This window comes from Arvicanthis niloticus, chromosome X (assembly GCF_011762505.2).
Source record: "Arvicanthis niloticus isolate mArvNil1 chromosome X, mArvNil1.pat.X, whole genome shotgun sequence".
Taxonomy (NCBI): domain Eukaryota; kingdom Metazoa; phylum Chordata; class Mammalia; order Rodentia; family Muridae; genus Arvicanthis; species Arvicanthis niloticus.
The window spans coordinates 102,577,729-102,595,260 of NC_047679.1; the positions used below are offsets into that span (position 1 = coordinate 102,577,729).

The 17,532-nt window shown below is 34.1% G+C and overlaps 1 protein-coding gene across 3 annotated transcripts in view; it reads right to left on the bottom strand.

Moving 5' to 3' along the window:
- Positions 1-17,532, bottom strand: part of Thoc2 (THO complex subunit 2) — a 108,967-nt gene that overhangs the window by 15,988 nt on the left and 75,447 nt on the right. For 2 of the 3 annotated variants that reach the window (XM_076918503.1, XM_076918505.1), the window contains 12 exons: positions 16,674-16,838; positions 13,470-13,745; positions 12,313-12,454; positions 11,717-11,874; positions 10,384-10,512; positions 9,983-10,114; positions 9,713-9,897; positions 9,042-9,220; positions 8,717-8,819; positions 2,278-2,708; positions 2,032-2,090; positions 533-649 (listed from right to left, as the gene is read on the bottom strand). In XM_076918503.1, coding sequence (XP_076774618.1) covers positions 533-649; positions 2,032-2,090; positions 2,278-2,708; positions 8,717-8,819; positions 9,042-9,220; positions 9,713-9,897; positions 9,983-10,114; positions 10,384-10,512; positions 11,717-11,874; positions 12,313-12,454; positions 13,470-13,745; positions 16,674-16,838 — 2,076 coding nt within the window. The remainder of the gene's footprint in view (positions 1-532; positions 650-2,031; positions 2,091-2,277; positions 2,709-8,716; positions 8,820-9,041; positions 9,221-9,712; positions 9,898-9,982; positions 10,115-10,383; positions 10,513-11,716; positions 11,875-12,312; positions 12,455-13,469; positions 13,746-16,673; positions 16,839-17,532) is intronic. The other variant, XM_076918504.1, reaches the window with a different exon arrangement.

The window sequence follows — 17,532 nt, forward strand, 5'->3', positions numbered from 1 at the left end:
TTATTTTATATTTACTCTATCTCTTGGTATTATGCCACAGCTACTAAAAGGATACTTCAGCAGAGGGAGATATAAAGAAATTTATGGATTGAGATGGATTCAGTTTTTAAAAGTTCTATGAATGCAACGAATTATTTTTTTGTTCTTCTGAGTTATCTATAAACAAAGCAATAAAACTGGCAAGTTTGTTCTGAGAAACTATGAAAGTCTACCTATCACCCATCCCAAATAAACCAGCAACTCTCCTTTTCCCAAATCTAAATCATAAAAGAAAAATGCATAGAACAGCAAGAAAGAATATATAAAAATACTGCCACATCACACATATAACAACGTGTCTATATGGCCCATTGTCATCTGTCTTTTTTTGTTTGTGATCTGAATCTTTAAAGGTGATTCTATATAAACTGAGTGCTTTCTCTCAGCAATCCTAGCATACAAAGATTACTAGGGCAGTGGCCCCTACTAAATAAAAAAAAAAAAAACTTAGCAGTTTCTGGTTTACTTAGGCATGATTTTAAAAGACTCAAACCTTTGCTGAAGAGTCCTTGAGATCGATGAGACTGTCCTGTAGAAAATGAATGGAGATGACAGGTGAGCTGGCATAGTTCTCAGAACCCAGAGGAACTTTGGGAAGTATGTCTGTAACCTGGAAATAAACCAGCTATTTCTTGTGAGGATAAATTCCAGGAAATCACTATCAATATGAGTATCAGCAATCAAAACAAAAATCAAAACCATATAATGGAATTGTAATGTTAAAAATTATAAATATTAAATATAAAAAATTGAAAATTTTGTTCTGATTGAAAATTAAAAATAAATAAATGTAGATGCCACATATTTCATATTAAGCTTTAAGTAATTAAGAGGCCATAAAAAGGCAAAACATTTTTCTCTACCAAAAACTAAATCAAGTAGAAGTTACCATCAGAAAAAATTAACTAATACTTTTATAGTTATCCTCTAATTAAGAGTTCAAATTTTATCCATTTATAACTACAATAAATATAAACATTTTATTCTAGCTAGAAAATTCAGTGGCATTAGAAGAAAAAATATTCTATAAAAAATAATCAATATTTTGTTGCAAAATACCATGATTATTCAATCTCATGTCTCTCACAAGGAAAAAAAAAAAAAAAAAAAGAAAGAAAGAAACCAATTACAGTATTCCACCACAGTGCTCTGGATGAAGAATTAATTAACTTACAGTTTTAAAAGTTCAACGTACTGCAAATTCAAAGATTCCATGAAATTAGATGACTTTAGAATTAAAATTAAATATGGAGCAAGGAATGGCTACCCTGAGTCTTCAAGAAGGCTACACCCACGATTTTGTGCTGCAGTTGAATGCCTGGGGTTTCTCTTTGCTGGGTGGTAGGACTGGATGCCACATCTGCTCTTATCGGAATGCAAGGTTCAACTTGTTGGGAACCCAATGGGTATAAACAAACCTCCAAGGGAAGATACAACAGAAGCTGCATGCTCACTGAATAAACACAACTACAGGAGAACTGATCACCAAGGAGACTTTAAAATGGAACTCCTTTCAAGACTCCTTCTTAGAAGGCACATCGGTATGATGCTCATCAAGAAGCTTGATAAATTCAGAGGTATCTTGTTTATCCTGTATCATTCAGGAAGTCTTCAGTGCTATATAATCTTCAACATTTATGCCGAAAAATAGCTTCATTCTGCTGAAAAGATTCTTTTTGCTTGTAGCTACCATTGCACTCCAAAAAGGACTGCTTAAAGCAGTGAGGCACTTCTGGGTAAAATTTCTCTTGCACTTTGAAACACAATAAAATTAGTGCTAGGTCCTTGAAGTTCTAACATTTTTTTTTATAAGAAAAATACTCAATAGGAAAAATCAGTCCACCAATACAGAAAAATTTCATTTTTTAATGCAATATAAAACCTCCAGTGGCTCCAGTGAATACTTGGCACAAGACTTGAAGGAAGTCAGGACATTGGTATTCCAAACAGGTGAGCCTAATACGGATGCTGCCTTCCTCAGGCTATACTAACCTTTACTGTGGAGGAATGTGATGGAGAAGGATGAGTATCAATTTTGCGGCGTTTTTGTTCTGTTTGGACAAAAAGAAATAGTCAGAATATGGTATGTCTAGTCATTCCAAATACTTCAAAAAATGAACAACTTTTAAGACCAAGTATTTGTTGCACTAACAAAATCACTACCATAACAAGACAAAAAGATAAGCAACAAGCATAATTAGGTCCAAAAAGTAAACAAATATAAAATGGTACACTTGCCCCTGTCAGGCTCCGAGATATCTGATCGGGGAACAGGTGACTTCAAGGACCCTGAAACTGGTGTTTTGTCTCCTCCTTTAACATTTTCCTTTGACTTCATTTCCTTTGCTACATCTCTTTCTCTGGATGGCTCCTTTTCTCTTTCCCTTTCTTGAGTCGATTTTGATTCTACGCTGGGGACGGTGGTCTTGAATTTCTCATCTTTAGCTTTTTCTTCCTTCTTGAACTTCTCTTTCTCTTTGTCAGATTTAGGTGTTCTTTCCTTTGTCTCTCTTGCTTTGTCATCTTTATTTGGCCGCTCTTCCTTCGGTTTTTCTTTACTATCTTTACCAAGTACCCTGGCCTCTGGAGTTGTAGCTGGAGTCTTCTCTTTTTTCTCTTTTTCTTTCTCTTTTACTTTTTCTTTGTCATTTTCCTTAACAGCTTTATTGCTTAAGAATAAGAAAAAACAATTTTTAAGAAAAATAATCATCAAATATACCCCATATTTAAAATTATAAGTGAGCCAGGAGTACTGGTGCATGACTTTAATCCCAGCACTTGGGAAGTAGAGGCAGGTGGACCTCTGTGAGTTTAAGGACAGCCAGGTCTAAAGAGTGATCTCCAGGCCATCTGAGCCTATACACAGAGAAATCCTGTGTTGACATGCAAGTAAGCAAACAAACAGACAAACAAATAAGCAAATAAAAAATCAGAAAGGGCTTCCATTTACTTAAAAAATGCCATGAAACTAAGAGAAACCCTTGGAAAGATAAATAAGGGCTTTAGGATAAGTCAGTAATTCTTCATGTGAAAGAAACAACACAAATTCATGAATACATAATTAAAAGAATGATCAAGAATGGTAATAAGTAATGTTAGATTATTTTGAATATAAACTTTGAGGATAACAAAATAATGACCAAAACCATATCCAGCAAACCAATTAAAAGCACGATCAGTAAACAGACTGCTCACCTATATTGACTACTTTCAAAATTACTATAAGCTTTTCTTATATTAATAAGCCTTACTCAAATTGTCTACAACAAGAACTGTATCCTAAAACTTCCCAAAATTTCACAATCTGTATTTCCCTGAATATCCAGTATCAGTGCAGGAAAAATAAGGATGTTAAACAAAACATAACTATGTAAACTATAAATAGTAATAAATAAATCAACATAGGAGTAAACAAAACTTCAAAGTGTAGTATACATGACTTTTGTATTGCTGAATTACTATCATTCCACTCATGGATAATGAGGTCCACGAAGAGGAATCCAGGAGACTTCCAGGTAAATTGGTAGGTGATGAGCCCAAATAAAAAGTAAACTCCATTCACAGTTAGACACACACACACACACACACACACACACACACACACACACACACAAGGGACGGGGAGAGGGAGATAGAAAGAGAGGGAGGGGCACAGGGAGTCTTACTCCAGTGACAGCACTTACTACCCTCAAATCTACTGACAGATTTCAGTGAAAAATGACACCAATAGCAGGTGGGTGAACAATAGATGAGAATCAAATTCTGTCACTCTATATGATTAAATGAAAAGAAGTAGCCTTAAAAGTATGGACCTCAACTTATGCATAAAAAAGGCAGTGTGGGTGATTGGATTAAAATCCAGATACAATTATTTTGTTGTTTCCAAGAAACATATATCATTGCTAGAAATGCCTACAGAGTGAGCCTCAAAAGATAGAGGTCAATCTACCAAGTGAGTATAAGCCAAAATCAAGCTGGCATAGTTCTTCTGGTAGCTAACAAAGTAGAATTCAACTTTTTGTTAAAAGTTAAATAATGTAGCTATATATGAATGCTTCAAGAATATATAACAATCAAAACCATATGTACTGAATGTTAGACCTGTGTATTTCATGAAACAAACATGTTCATAAACAGTCACATAGGTCTTGATACAGTAACAGTGGATCATTTTGATATTCCAACAGTCAATTTTAGATAGCCATGCACACTAAAAAACAACTGCTAAACTACGCTAAAGAGCAAATGGACTTTACAGATAATCTGGAAAATATTTTACCCATCAGAAACTGAATGCACATCCTTCCCAGCAGCTCATAGGATGCTCTCTAAAAGACCACAAGTATGTCTTAAGAAATGCAAGATTGAAATAATTTTTTTCTATCTCATTAAATCATAGTGGACTATAATAGAAATCAATAGCAAGAGAAATTACACAAGTACTTGGAGACTGAAAAATACACTCATGCCTGACTAATGGGTGGTTGGAACCAAAGAGAAATTTTTTAAATTCTAAGAATCAAATGAAAATTAAACAAGACTACTTCAAATACAACTAAGGTAATTCTAGCTATAAAAGCTTTGATAAAAAAAGAGAAGTCTGAAATAGTCTAATAATGTCTTTAAAAAAAGAACAAAGCAAATCACAAAGCAGCTAATAACAAGAAATAATTGAGGTAAAGGAAGAAATTACTGAAACAGAGACTAAAAGAACAATATAGAGAATTGACCAATCAGAGACTTATTTCTTTGAAAAATTTAAAAAAAATTAGTAAAGGTCTAGCCAAACTAGTCAAAACAGAAGATCCAAGTTAAAGATGAAAAGAGTAAGTTTGCTGTTAATTCCAATGATATCCAGTATCATCAAGAAAGAAAACTCAAAAATCTAGAAAAAAAATGGGTAAAATTTTTCCATATGCATGCACACACACACACGAAATCCAAATTAAATCAAGGAAATACAAGCAACTTAAATAGATCCATAATAAGCAACGAGACAAAAGAGAAGGCAAGAACCATTTAGATTGATTAAAAAATCCTACCAAATCTTTATAAAAGTACCAATGCCAAAGATCCTCAAAGTGTTCCATAAAATAGAAAGTAAAGGAACATTACTGTGGTGGTTTGAATATGCTTGGCCCAGGGAGTAGCACTATTTGAAGGTGTGGCTTTGTTAGAGTAGGTGTGTCACTGTGGGCATGGGCTTTAAGACCCTTATCCTAGCTGCCTGGAAGTATTCTGTTAGCAGCCCTCAGATGAATATGTAGAACTTTCAGCTCTGCCTGTACCATGCCTGCCTGGACGCTGCCCTGTTCCCCCCTTGATGGTAATGGTCTGAACCTCTGAACCTGTAAGCCAGGCCCAATTAAATGTTGTCAGTGTAAGAGTTGTCTTGGTCATGGTATCTGTTCACAGGAGTAAAACCAACCAAACTCATCCTACAAAGTCAATACTACCCTTACATCCAAATTGAATAAATATACAATAAAAGAACAAAACTATGGACAATTCACCTAATAAATTAAAAAATAAACTTTCATGTTTCATTTATTTATTTTATGCAAATGTATGTTTTCCTTGCAGGTATATACGTTTGTGTATGACATAAATGCCTGGTACCCACAGAGGCCAGAAGAAGGTATCAGATCCCCTAGAACTAGAGTTACAAATGATTGTTAGCTGCCATGTGGGTTGGAGGAATTGAACCTGAGTCCTCTGGAAGAGCAGCCTGTGTTCTTAACCTTGATGAGCCATCTCTCCAGCTCAAGATGCAAAAATTCTTAAAATCTTATAAACAGAATTCAAGAACACATTAAAATCATGCACCACGACCAAACTCAATGCATTCCAGGGATGTAAGAATGATTCAAGAAATATAATACAGCAGATAGACAGACTCAGGGTTAGAAATCACAAGATTAGCCAATAACTGCAAAAAACCACTTTCATAAAAACATCCCTCCATGAAAAAAAAAAGCCCTAAGGGAACTAGACATACAGAGACCACATAACAAACCTTCAAAAGCACTTTAGGCAAAGTCTGACTCAACTCATTTAATATAGTGCTCAAAATCTTAGCTAGAGCAGTAAACAAGAAAATGAAGTGAAAGAGATAATAGGAAAAAAAACTTCAAACCATCTCTATTTAAAAATGTGACATGATTCTATCCTTAAAACACCCAGAAGGCTACACCAGAATGTCCTTATATCTAATAAACACATTAAACAAATCAATAGGCTACAAAGTAACATAAAAATTAAAAGCTCTATTTACTAAAAATTAAATTGTTGAAGAAATCATCCACAATAACTACAGAAAACAAAATACTTAGGAATTATCCTGAGAAAATAAAAGACTAATAAACTAAGAAATAAAAAGAGACAAACTGAAGAAGACACTGTCCTATTTGGCTTACAATGCTTTAATTTTATCTTACTTTAGCATTATTAATTTTTTACATGGTGACTTGTTTTCTAATGAGTAAGAAAGATTTGAGTGAGTAGGAAGGTGAAGAGGAACTAGGAGGAGTTAGGGTAAAGGAAATCAGAATCAGAATACATTGTATGGAAAAATATATTAAGTTTTAAACACCAAAACTGACTGGAAAAAGAAAGAAAGAAAGAAAGAAAGAAAGAAAGAAAGAAAGAAAGAAAGAAAGAAAGAAAGAAAGAAAGAAAGAAAGAAAATGAAATCCCATGTTTATGGATTAGGAATCAATATTGTGAAAATAGCTCTAAAATGTGATCTGTATGTTCAACACAATCCCTATAATATTCAAATGAAATTCTTCATTACAGAATTACACACACACATGTACACACACGTACACACACACACACACACACACACACACACACACACACACACACACCTACGACAGAAAAAGAAATACAAAAGACCTAGAACGGCCAAAGCAATACTCAGCAGAAAAGGTAATGTTGGAGGTATTTCAATACCTGCTCCTAAATTATACTAGTGATCCATAGAAACAAAGACAGAATGATAGTGGAACAGGAACAAACATGGAGATCAAACATAGAGATAAGTGGAGATCATTTAAACAGAATATAGAATCAAGAAATAAATGTGCACAGCTACACTCACCTAATTTTCAACAGAAGTATCAAAACACAGATTGGAAAAAGGACAGTATCTACAACAGCTAGTATTGGAGAAACTGAATACTGCTATGTAAAAGAATGAAACTAGATCTCTAGTACTCATTCTGCTCAAAATCAATTCAAAGATCAAACACCTCAATGTCAGAGTTGAAATTAAACTTCTGCAAGGCTAATGAAACAGTCATCAGAGTGAATAGACAGCATGCAAACCGAGAGAGAAAGCTTTGCAAATTATGTCTCAGACAGGGGAATGATATTTAGAAATAAGAATGGCAAATAATTCTCCAAAATTCATCTAATAAATAAACAGGCTAGTAATGAACTCATAAATAGCTCATAAAGTGAATATAAATGGCCGATAAATACTTTTAAAAGTGTTCAACATCTTAGCCATCCAAGACATAAAAAAAACTGCTTTGAACCAGTCAGAATGGCTCTCATCAAGAGAATAAACAAGACAAAAGTTGGTGAGAATGTGGGTAAAACATTACACTTATAACTTGCTAGTGGAAATGTTAATTCATGCAGCCCCTATAGAAGTCGGTGTACATATAGGTTTCTCAAAAACTAAGAATAGAATATCTCAGCTGTTCCACTCCTGAAGCTCTCTAATTCAACGTAACACGGAGATACTCACATTCTTGTTTATTGCTGCACTATTGACAATAAATGGGACCAGCCTACATGTCTATTAACAGATTCATGGATAAAGAAAGTAGGGGGTACATACAAAATGAAATTCAAACTTAAACCAAACTGAAAACTGAAATGATAGCATTTGCTGGAAATGGATTCACCTGGAAATCTTTTGGGTACTTAAAATTGGAAAGGCTCAAAAAGATAAATATCATGTCTTCTTTCATATGTAGAACCTATATATAAGTATGTAAATACCATATACATTATGAAAGTAAAAAAGGACCAAGAGAACAACAGTTTTCATAAGAGAGGAACAAAAGGCAGAAAAGAAGATAATAGAATACATGTGTCATAAGAACAGAAGGGAGATTATTTGGAAAGAAGAATGAGACTAGCAAGAGACAGTGGGAGCAAGGGAGGTCATGGGAGTAAGGGCAAATCAGAATAAAGTATAATGAGACATACATATGGAAATGAAACAATTACTCTGTATGCTAACTTAAAAGATAATTTTTTAAAAGAGAGAACTCTGGAGTTAGGAAGATGGCTATGTTTGTAAAGTGCTTGCCATGTAAGTATAAGAAAGTAAGCTCAACTTCTCTGAACCCGCATAAAGACAAGCACAATAGACCTCATCTGTAATCCCATTGCTCCTATGGTAGAATGGAAGGCAGAGAAAAGAGAACCTTTGAAAGCCTACAGGCTAGCTGGCCTAGTACATGCAGCAATAACGTGCAAGGTGTGGCATAATATCTGAGGTTAGACCTCCACACACATTGTGGTAAGCGTGCATGACCACTTATATATACATGAATGTGTATACACACCCATGGTGTATACACACACACACACACACACACACACACACACACACACAAGGGTCTAGAATTGTAATGTACGACACAGTGTTTCCTACCTGTTAGAGCCACTATTTCCATTACTTGAATTCCCTTTTGGTGTGGTACTAGAAGCCTTATTAACAGCTTTTGTACCACACTGAGATCTCTCCCTTGATTTATCTGAAATAAAAACAAGGTTTTTGTTAGCAAACTCTAAATACAAACTCTGACTTCACAACAAAATGATTAGTGGATAATTAGGAAGGCCCAGGAGGCTGATTAATTCTTAATAGTTACATACTCAGAACTAGGGAATAAAATGCAGTATGAGGCTAGCATTGTAATTATCATGTGATAAAATATTTCAATACATTATTTAGAAGTGTCTACAGACAAGCATACCAGTCTCCTCAGCACCGCTTTCATCTGATTTAGATGCACTTCCTACAGATGATGATGAAGTCCCACCACCAGGCCCATTTTGTACACTGGCAACAGCATTCCTTGGAGGAGGATCCTTGTGATGAAATTCATTTTCAGGTATCATGTGTGACTTTCTACTTTTCAATTGCCCCGAGTAGCTGAAAGCCGCACAAAGTGTTTAAATACACATACACAAATAAAAAAAAAAACATAAATATGGGATTTAGTCAAGTAAAATTAGCAAATTGTTCACTCTGTTACTTGGTTCTAGAAAATAAAGTACTACTTTTCTGTATATTCTTCAAGGTCTTCAGAGTGTTCTAAAAACTTAGTCACTCTTTGAAATTAAACTAATTATTTAACTCGAGAGCCTTTTTCTTTTTGTTACTCAAGATGTGAGAACTATTAAAAATTGTATCTCTCCCCCTTCAAGAAATATATTTCTTTGAAATTATCATCCAGTATAGACCGGAAGTTGATAATCAGAAGTGACAACTCTCACCAGCCTGTGGGAACATGATCGCATAATCTCCCATAATCTCCTGAAGTAAAGCAGAAGATAAGACTTCAACATTATAAGACATTTTCACATCTTCAGAATCCTTCTGTAATCTAGTCTCATAGATCACATTAAAATATAATTGTGTTACCCCATAGCCAATGCATAAAGATCTGGCCTCTTCTCTTTTTCTTCTTGGCATATTTTATTCACTCTTCTTTCCAAAGCCTGTCCCAGATTCAAAACTTTTGGGTACCAAGGAAGTATTTTTGTTAGCACAATCAATATATTCCTGATGTGAGTATATTCACCCGTCTCAAGGCAATGTACTGATGCCTATAACAGATGTTTAAAGAACTATTATCATAAAATACAGGTTTGAAGAGAAAAAAGCCTTTGAAAAATATCCACTATATTTTACCTTGGTTAGTTTGTAATGCCATTTGTGAACAACGTGTCGAAAATTTTCATAATCTAACTGATCAGCTTTATTTCCACCATCAAATCCAGTTGCCCGTAATATGGTAAGGAATCCTGGATAGTTTCCACATTCCTAAGAAAAGTGAGTTTCTCATATTTAGAAGTAAAATTCATCCCACAAAATAGAATAAGACCAGACACAGATCAGTGACTCTTATATAAAAGAAAGGTTCAGCTTACCCAAAGATATTAACTTGAAATTTCAAATTGAAATAGAATAAAAAATGATACTTTTTTTAAGTATCACTTTATAGCTGAATCTTTAATTCTTTTAAAACTGACCAATCTGAACCAATAATTATACATGCAAGTAAAATATAAACATATTTATGAATTATATACCTTTTCATATGTGGCTCTATCACTATGCCACCTGGTCACCGTTTCTAACATACAGCAAAGAAATCTCCCATATCGACTAGCTTCATTTTCAGTGCAGCTTGCAACTGTATAAATTATGTCAGAAAAAACCTAGAGGAAAAATGTTTGAAAAAACATCAAACTAACTGAAAATATTAAAAAACTATATTAAAGCATATTACAATATACAGACAAATTTAGTAAAATATTAACTTTCTCCTATTCACACCTGCAGAGGCTTTTTTGGCAACTCTAGATTCTGTAAAAAAAATAGCAATCATAAAAGAATCTAAGTGTATTTTTATGAAGAAATATAAAATTTATAATAAAAAAGGCTATTGTCATTTTATTACATAATGCTTTTTGGAGACTTAGTCATTCATGACTAAGAGTGAATAGACAATAGGCAAAAGGCAAAGGTGATAAAATTTAGAAATATGCAGCAGACATACTATAACACACATATTTTAAACCCACAAATAACAGTAATGTAAGAAAAAATTCAAGATGGAAAATCCATGACTATGACACTAAAGAACTTCTCTGCTTTCGTGTGGTGTGAATGTATAAAGGCTTTTATTTTGGTTGGAGGTTGTTTCTTTAGTTTTATTTTAAGGAGTAAAAATTAAAGAATATAGAAAGACCCAACTTATCAAGTTACAAGATTATTAAATTCAAATCCTGAGTGTATAGGTTAACCCTGAGTGCAACAGATATCATTTCATGGAGTTTTTATATATAGTAACACATTTAACCCTCAGATCAATCTTACAAAGCAGGTCCCTTTCTATAGATAAGAAAACTGAGGCACAGAGATGTTAAATTCCTTGTAAAAGATTATAGTGTGATAATTTGAATGCACCAGGGAATGGCACTAATAGGGGGTGTGGCCTTCTTGGAAAAAGTGTGTCACTGCGGGAGTAAGCTTTGAGACCCTCCTCCTAGCTTCCTGGAAGTCAGTCTTTCCCTAGCAGTCTTCAGATCAAGATATAGAACTCTCTGCTCCCACTGTATTATGTCTGCCTGGATGCTGCCATGGTTCTGCCATGATGATAACAGACTGAACCTCTGAAACTGTAGGCCAGCCCCAATGAAATGCTGTCCTTCTAAGAGTTGCCTTGGTCATGATGTCTCTTTACAGTAATGAGAGCCCTAATTAAGACATATAGTTTGAAAGAAGTTGAGCTAGGATTCAAGGTCACAAACTTGGCTTTTAAAATCATGTTATTCACTGTACACATAATGCCTCTAGAGTTTATAATACTTAGCTATGTTAATGTGAATTGGTTTTTTAAAGGCTGCAATAAGAACTTACTCGATCATAGCAGAGAAGTGTGGAAAAATTTGGAGTTTTCTGTTGATGTACCAATTCAACAAAACGAGCACAATAAACAGCATCAATTGCTGAAAAAATGCATCGAGGAAATATACACAGCTGTAAAAATTTTGTGATAGTCTCATTTTTGGTAGACTCTAAAAATAAAAGAAGAATATATTAAGCAGTTATCTTCAAGTGCCTGAAGGCTACTAAACATGACAACATTTTAACTATAGTATACACAATGTTATAAAACCACAAATGAGGTGATAAAGATTCCTATGACTTTTACTCTGTGGACATTTATCTATAATGTCCACATTATAGATATATAGTATCTATACAATGATCCTATACAGGAAATTTAAATACTAAGCTATCAGTATTATCTTTACAAACTAATTTTATTTCCCTAGCAAACTATCATCAGTCATTACAGTGAACACACATGAGGTTGATTCTGTGGTAATGAGTAACTAAAGAGAACAGTGAACAGAGCAGAATATGTGCATAATCACTTAAACACTGTCAAAGTTAGAAATGTTTGCTTTTGCAATTTAGCAGCTGCAGGAATAGTCAACCCAAGAACTTACTTGCTAAAAGCCAGTTGTCTTTTTCTAGTTTCAGTCTCTGAAGTACTCTTTGAACATGTTCCATCTGTTTCTTTTCTTCTTCAAGGAGCTTGTCCTGAAGGGCCGTGCAACGCTCCTTTTCTTTTTTCTTTTTATTTGGAGGCTACAAAGTAAAGTCAGATACTTTTCTAACTGTATCTACATTGCCTCTTTTCATGTATAAAATTTTAAAGAGAAAAGTGATTATACTTTATGATTATTCCAGCATAATCATATGATTACGATTTATGATTATTATGAGTATACAGTAGTTATGCCTGAATGCATTACTTTTCTTTCTATTCAGCACATCCAAATCAGTATCAGAGAGTCCTCACACACCTTCCGAACAAGTCACCTTCCTAACTCTGGTAGTATCCATCTGAGGCAAAAATTAAGTCATCTTTAGCTTTCCTTCATTCCTATAGCCCACTTGTTAACAAACCATATGTACTGCCACTGTCTCTAACACAGCCTATATTCTCAGTACCTCATACCAAAGTACTCTAAAAGACACACAGCTAGCTGGTCTCTAACCTCAGACTAAATAACGACCCCTTTATCAAAATCACTCTTCATATTGCTCTCATAATATTTTTTGTAACGTTCCACTTTTACATCTGTTATTTCACAGCTAAGGTATCTAAATTAGCTCTCAATTATATCATATTTACTATTCTACCCAACTTTCAGTACCTGCCTAATTTTTTACCAACCTGACTTTTCAAATATATCATCAAGTACAGTAAAGGAGGTCTCCTTAAATCCCATACTACTCTCTGTGTTTGCTGGATTATACATAGACATATATACATGTACACATACACATATTATGAATTATAATAATAATCCTCTGGGAATTCCTACTGCTCTTGAAATAGGAGCCACACGAATAACGTTAGGTTGTTATGACAGTGTTCAGTAGAAAAGACATGCATGTCTTTTATTCCTTAACCATGATTTCCAACCATTTCCTAAGATCCTGCCCCAACAACTGAGATGTTACCATTATATGTACTTAAAATATTATAGAGAAACAAGATTGAAGAATCAAGAATCTTGAACTAAAATAATTACAAAGTATGGAAAATATTGCATAAATGTCACAAATATATTTGCATTATTACATTAAAACCTACCATTTCCTGATTGTCATCAATCGCTTTCATCTGGACTTTAAGTTTATTGACTTCTCTTTCATAGCTGGTATGAGGAACTGCAAGGTCATACATTGTCAATGACCAAAATGTAGCATAGAACTGAGGGCTGATATCATCCCAGACTTTGGAAACATGTAAGGAGACCACTGCTTCATGGACAGGCGCCATCACCAGCTCACATGATGTAATGTATTTATGGACTTTATGTTGCTGTTTACTTCCCTTTTCTGATTTTTTAAGTTCATCATATTTTGACTGGAGATAAAAAGTTAAAACATATCATATATATATTTATACAAAACGATCATGGCAATTCTAGTTTCTTACCAAAAGCACTTATTCCAAGATAAATTACCTCTAAAATCCGTTCCAATCCTTACTTTCATGTTCTTAACTAGTTTTTGTGAATAAAATTTGACCTACTATCTCCAATAAGGCATGTGTCCATAAGTTGGATTGCCACTAAGAAAGGTAATAAAAAGTCACTGAGACCACTACCTCAGAAACTAAATGTCCAGTTTTGCCACAGACTTAGAGGTTTCCCATAATACAAGACTTCAATGCTGAAAATGATAACATTCCAGACAGAGCAATCAGCTACTTTAGTCTACTGCCAAGCCAAATAAAATTTTCCCATAAGTACCTGCAGTAAATTAAATTGAAACCATGTGAGAACTGATGCTACAACTTCTCTGTCCTGACTGACTTTTCCTAATTAGGAAGAAAATTGGAGGAAGACCATACTTTCAGTTACATAAGGTAAAAATGAATCTATTAGTGCAGAGATATTGACATAATTATTTACTAGTATATATGCCAAATGCAGCAAAGAAAATTAATACACTGGCTCATGTCTTTCAGCCATTTTATGATGAAAGACCTCTTGCCAAGAAGAGAGACATGATACTTAAGGTGAATCTAAGAGAAGTCCTGCAACCAGCTGCTTCTTTGTATTAGAAAAAGCATTGGAATAATTCAGCTTATGCTAAGTATATAGCAAGATGATCATCAGTCAAAGGTTCTGAGTTCTGTACTGCCTTGGGATTGACTGTGCTTCATCCAGGATGACTAAACTGAAAGTGTACAATCTATTACATTCAATGGTATATGTCAAGCAAAATCTAGGAATCTTGTAATTATTCTAGAAGTATGACTATTTATTTATTTTGATACCCATGCTAGAAACCATGCTGATAATTCCTGAAACTACAGAATTGATAAAGCTACAAAAACATCAGCTACAGGAAAGCATACAAATTATTATCAGAGACTAAGAACTAGGGTTAAAAGGACTTTAAAATCTAAAAAAATTGATGTTGCTAAAGGTAACTAATATGAATCTAGATGAGTGGAATGACATCTGCTAAGGCTCTACCAGACATGAGACAAAACAGTGCTGAAACTACCTGCATATGACAAGCTGACTACCTGAATGGGAAAAGTCTAGAACAGCTAGGGCAAGAAAAAACTTCCTTTCAGATCTGTTTCAAGATGAGTCTCAATAATTAAAAGTGAAAATAAAGTTATAGTTATGAGAAAACTGAACAATAGCACCAATAATACCAATCTTCCCAAATCTCTGGTCTTGAATCTGTGAATCTAGTAGTAGGCCTGCTACCGGTATCTAGTCAGAAAACTAAGCTTAATCAGATGGTTACACTTCATCTACAACACTAATTTTTCTTATCTAAAATTAAACTAATACTTAAGTTTAGATTTTTTTTTAATTTTTTAAAAATTTATTTATTTAATTTATGTGAGCACACTGTAGCTGTCTTCAGACACACCAGAAAAAGGCATCAGATCCCATTACAGATGGTTGTGAGCCACCAAGTGGTTGCTGGGAATTGAACTCAGGACCTCTGGAAGAGTACTCAGTGCTCTTAACTACTGAAACATCTCTCCAGCCCTTAAAGTTTACATCTTCAATCAGAGAATACTATGTTACCCTGATTTGTGTCCAAAAAGCTTTTTGTCAGGCCAAGAATCTGAGCAGTGGTTGAGGGCCGGCGATAACCAATTTCCTGAGGGGAATCTGCAGTTACCCCCTATTTCCTCTCTCACCATTTAAAAAAATTGCATTCTAGGCTACTGAGGAATTCCCTTTCCAAGAGGCATGTGGCCTATATGAGGTGGGTTGGGGGCACTTTATTATTGCCTGGAGTATATAGATGCCACAATATATTTCTTTCTTCCTAAACCCTGAGAAGGAAATGCCATTTCTATCATTAGAACGTATATCTCTTTTTTAAAAAAGCATTTTTCATGCCCCACAAAAGATATGTTACTGGTATGAATGACCTGCTCCATTTTTTGACCAGGAATATCTGATAACCAAGTATTCGTTTACTAGGACTCATTACTGATTAGGGTGTCCAGTTCTCAAAGTAGTAAGATATGACATGAAATTCCTGAGATAAAAGCATTTCTTCTACCTTGGTTCTTCAAGAAATCAGGTCCTATGTTTCTATGGATGAGACTTTTTGATGTGGTTAGGGTGAGAATGTAAGACATTAACTACATATAGCAGTGAATTCTCTGGAATGAAAGATTTTAAAGGAGTTCAAAAGTCATTTTTGTTCCCATTAACCCTCTAGAATATACAGGAAAGGATCTGCTGCATAACGCCAGTGAAGTGGTAATAAATCAAGTAAGACTGTAGCAGTGGTTCATATGTGAACACTAACAGAGTATTCTCAATTATATGATCAAATGAACATCAACTTTCTCCCTAGTATCTTTCTATATACTTCTGCTACATAATGTGTAACAAAATTTTATAGGATATAAAGAGGAAAACAGTTAAAGAGAAGGGGACCAATGACTGGAGTGAATACCACATACAGTTTAGAATTAAACCATTTCACCCCACAAATTGTACTGAAACCCACAAATAGTACAGAATAAAATAAAATAAAATAAAAAGATCAGAAGGGACAGAATCCAAATTAACAAAATGGAGAGTATGTTGGGTCTCTATGAATTGACTATGGCCCTGAAGGGAAAGTAATAGGAAGACCTGGTCTTTAAAACAGAATTTCAGTGTTCACTGCTGAGACAAGAATAGTAATAGAAAATCAGAATAATCTGTATTTATCAAATTAGGGTGTATTTAAAAATCAAATATTTGTTGTAAATCATTCAGAATTACTCTTGAACACCAATAAAGACATTCATACTTACCGAAATATGGTGTGCATACATTGGCCTAGACAGAAAAAATGCTGCATCATGTGGTGTATGAAACTCATTACAGAGCACATCAATTGAAGGCACTCGTTTTATATAATCTTCTGTACTTAGATTGGATGCTAAAAACCCACCAAACTGTACTAGGGTATCATGACACTAAATTAAAAATAAGACAAAAAAATCAGAAGTTAACATTTTCTAAAACCAACATAAACCTTTTTCAAATGATTAAGATATATTATTTTAACAGAATTTTAATTGATAATTAAGAATCCAAATTTCAACAGTATAGGCAGAGACAGAAATGAAGGATACTATGTTTAGTGAAATAAACAAGGGGTAGAAAGATAATTTCCACATATTCCCACTTGTACATAAAGTCTAAAAAAATGTTGACATCACAAAAGTAAAAGGAAGAGTAGATAGTAGAGGCTAAGAGTGTCGCTGGAAAGAGGTAGAGAAATGTGGGAGCTGGAGTACCACATAGACTGGCCATAGCTTATACCAATTTGTGACATATAAAGATCTAGAAGAAAGGAGTTTAAGATTTCTCAACAGGAATGGTAAATGTTTAAAAACATAAAAATAGGAATTACCAATTTTATAATTTACACATTATATACATGTAATGAATTATGACCATGTACCCTATAAACACGTACAACTACTAGGTATCAAATAAAAATTCTAAATTAAAACAAAGATTACATGTTCACATAGTTATAATCAGTCAAATATATTTTCTATATGGCCTCCAAAAGAAGAGAGAAAACATGTGAGCTCTAGGCACAGTGATACTTATCTATACCCTATACTACATCTTCAGCTATGAATATAAAAACTGGAGTAA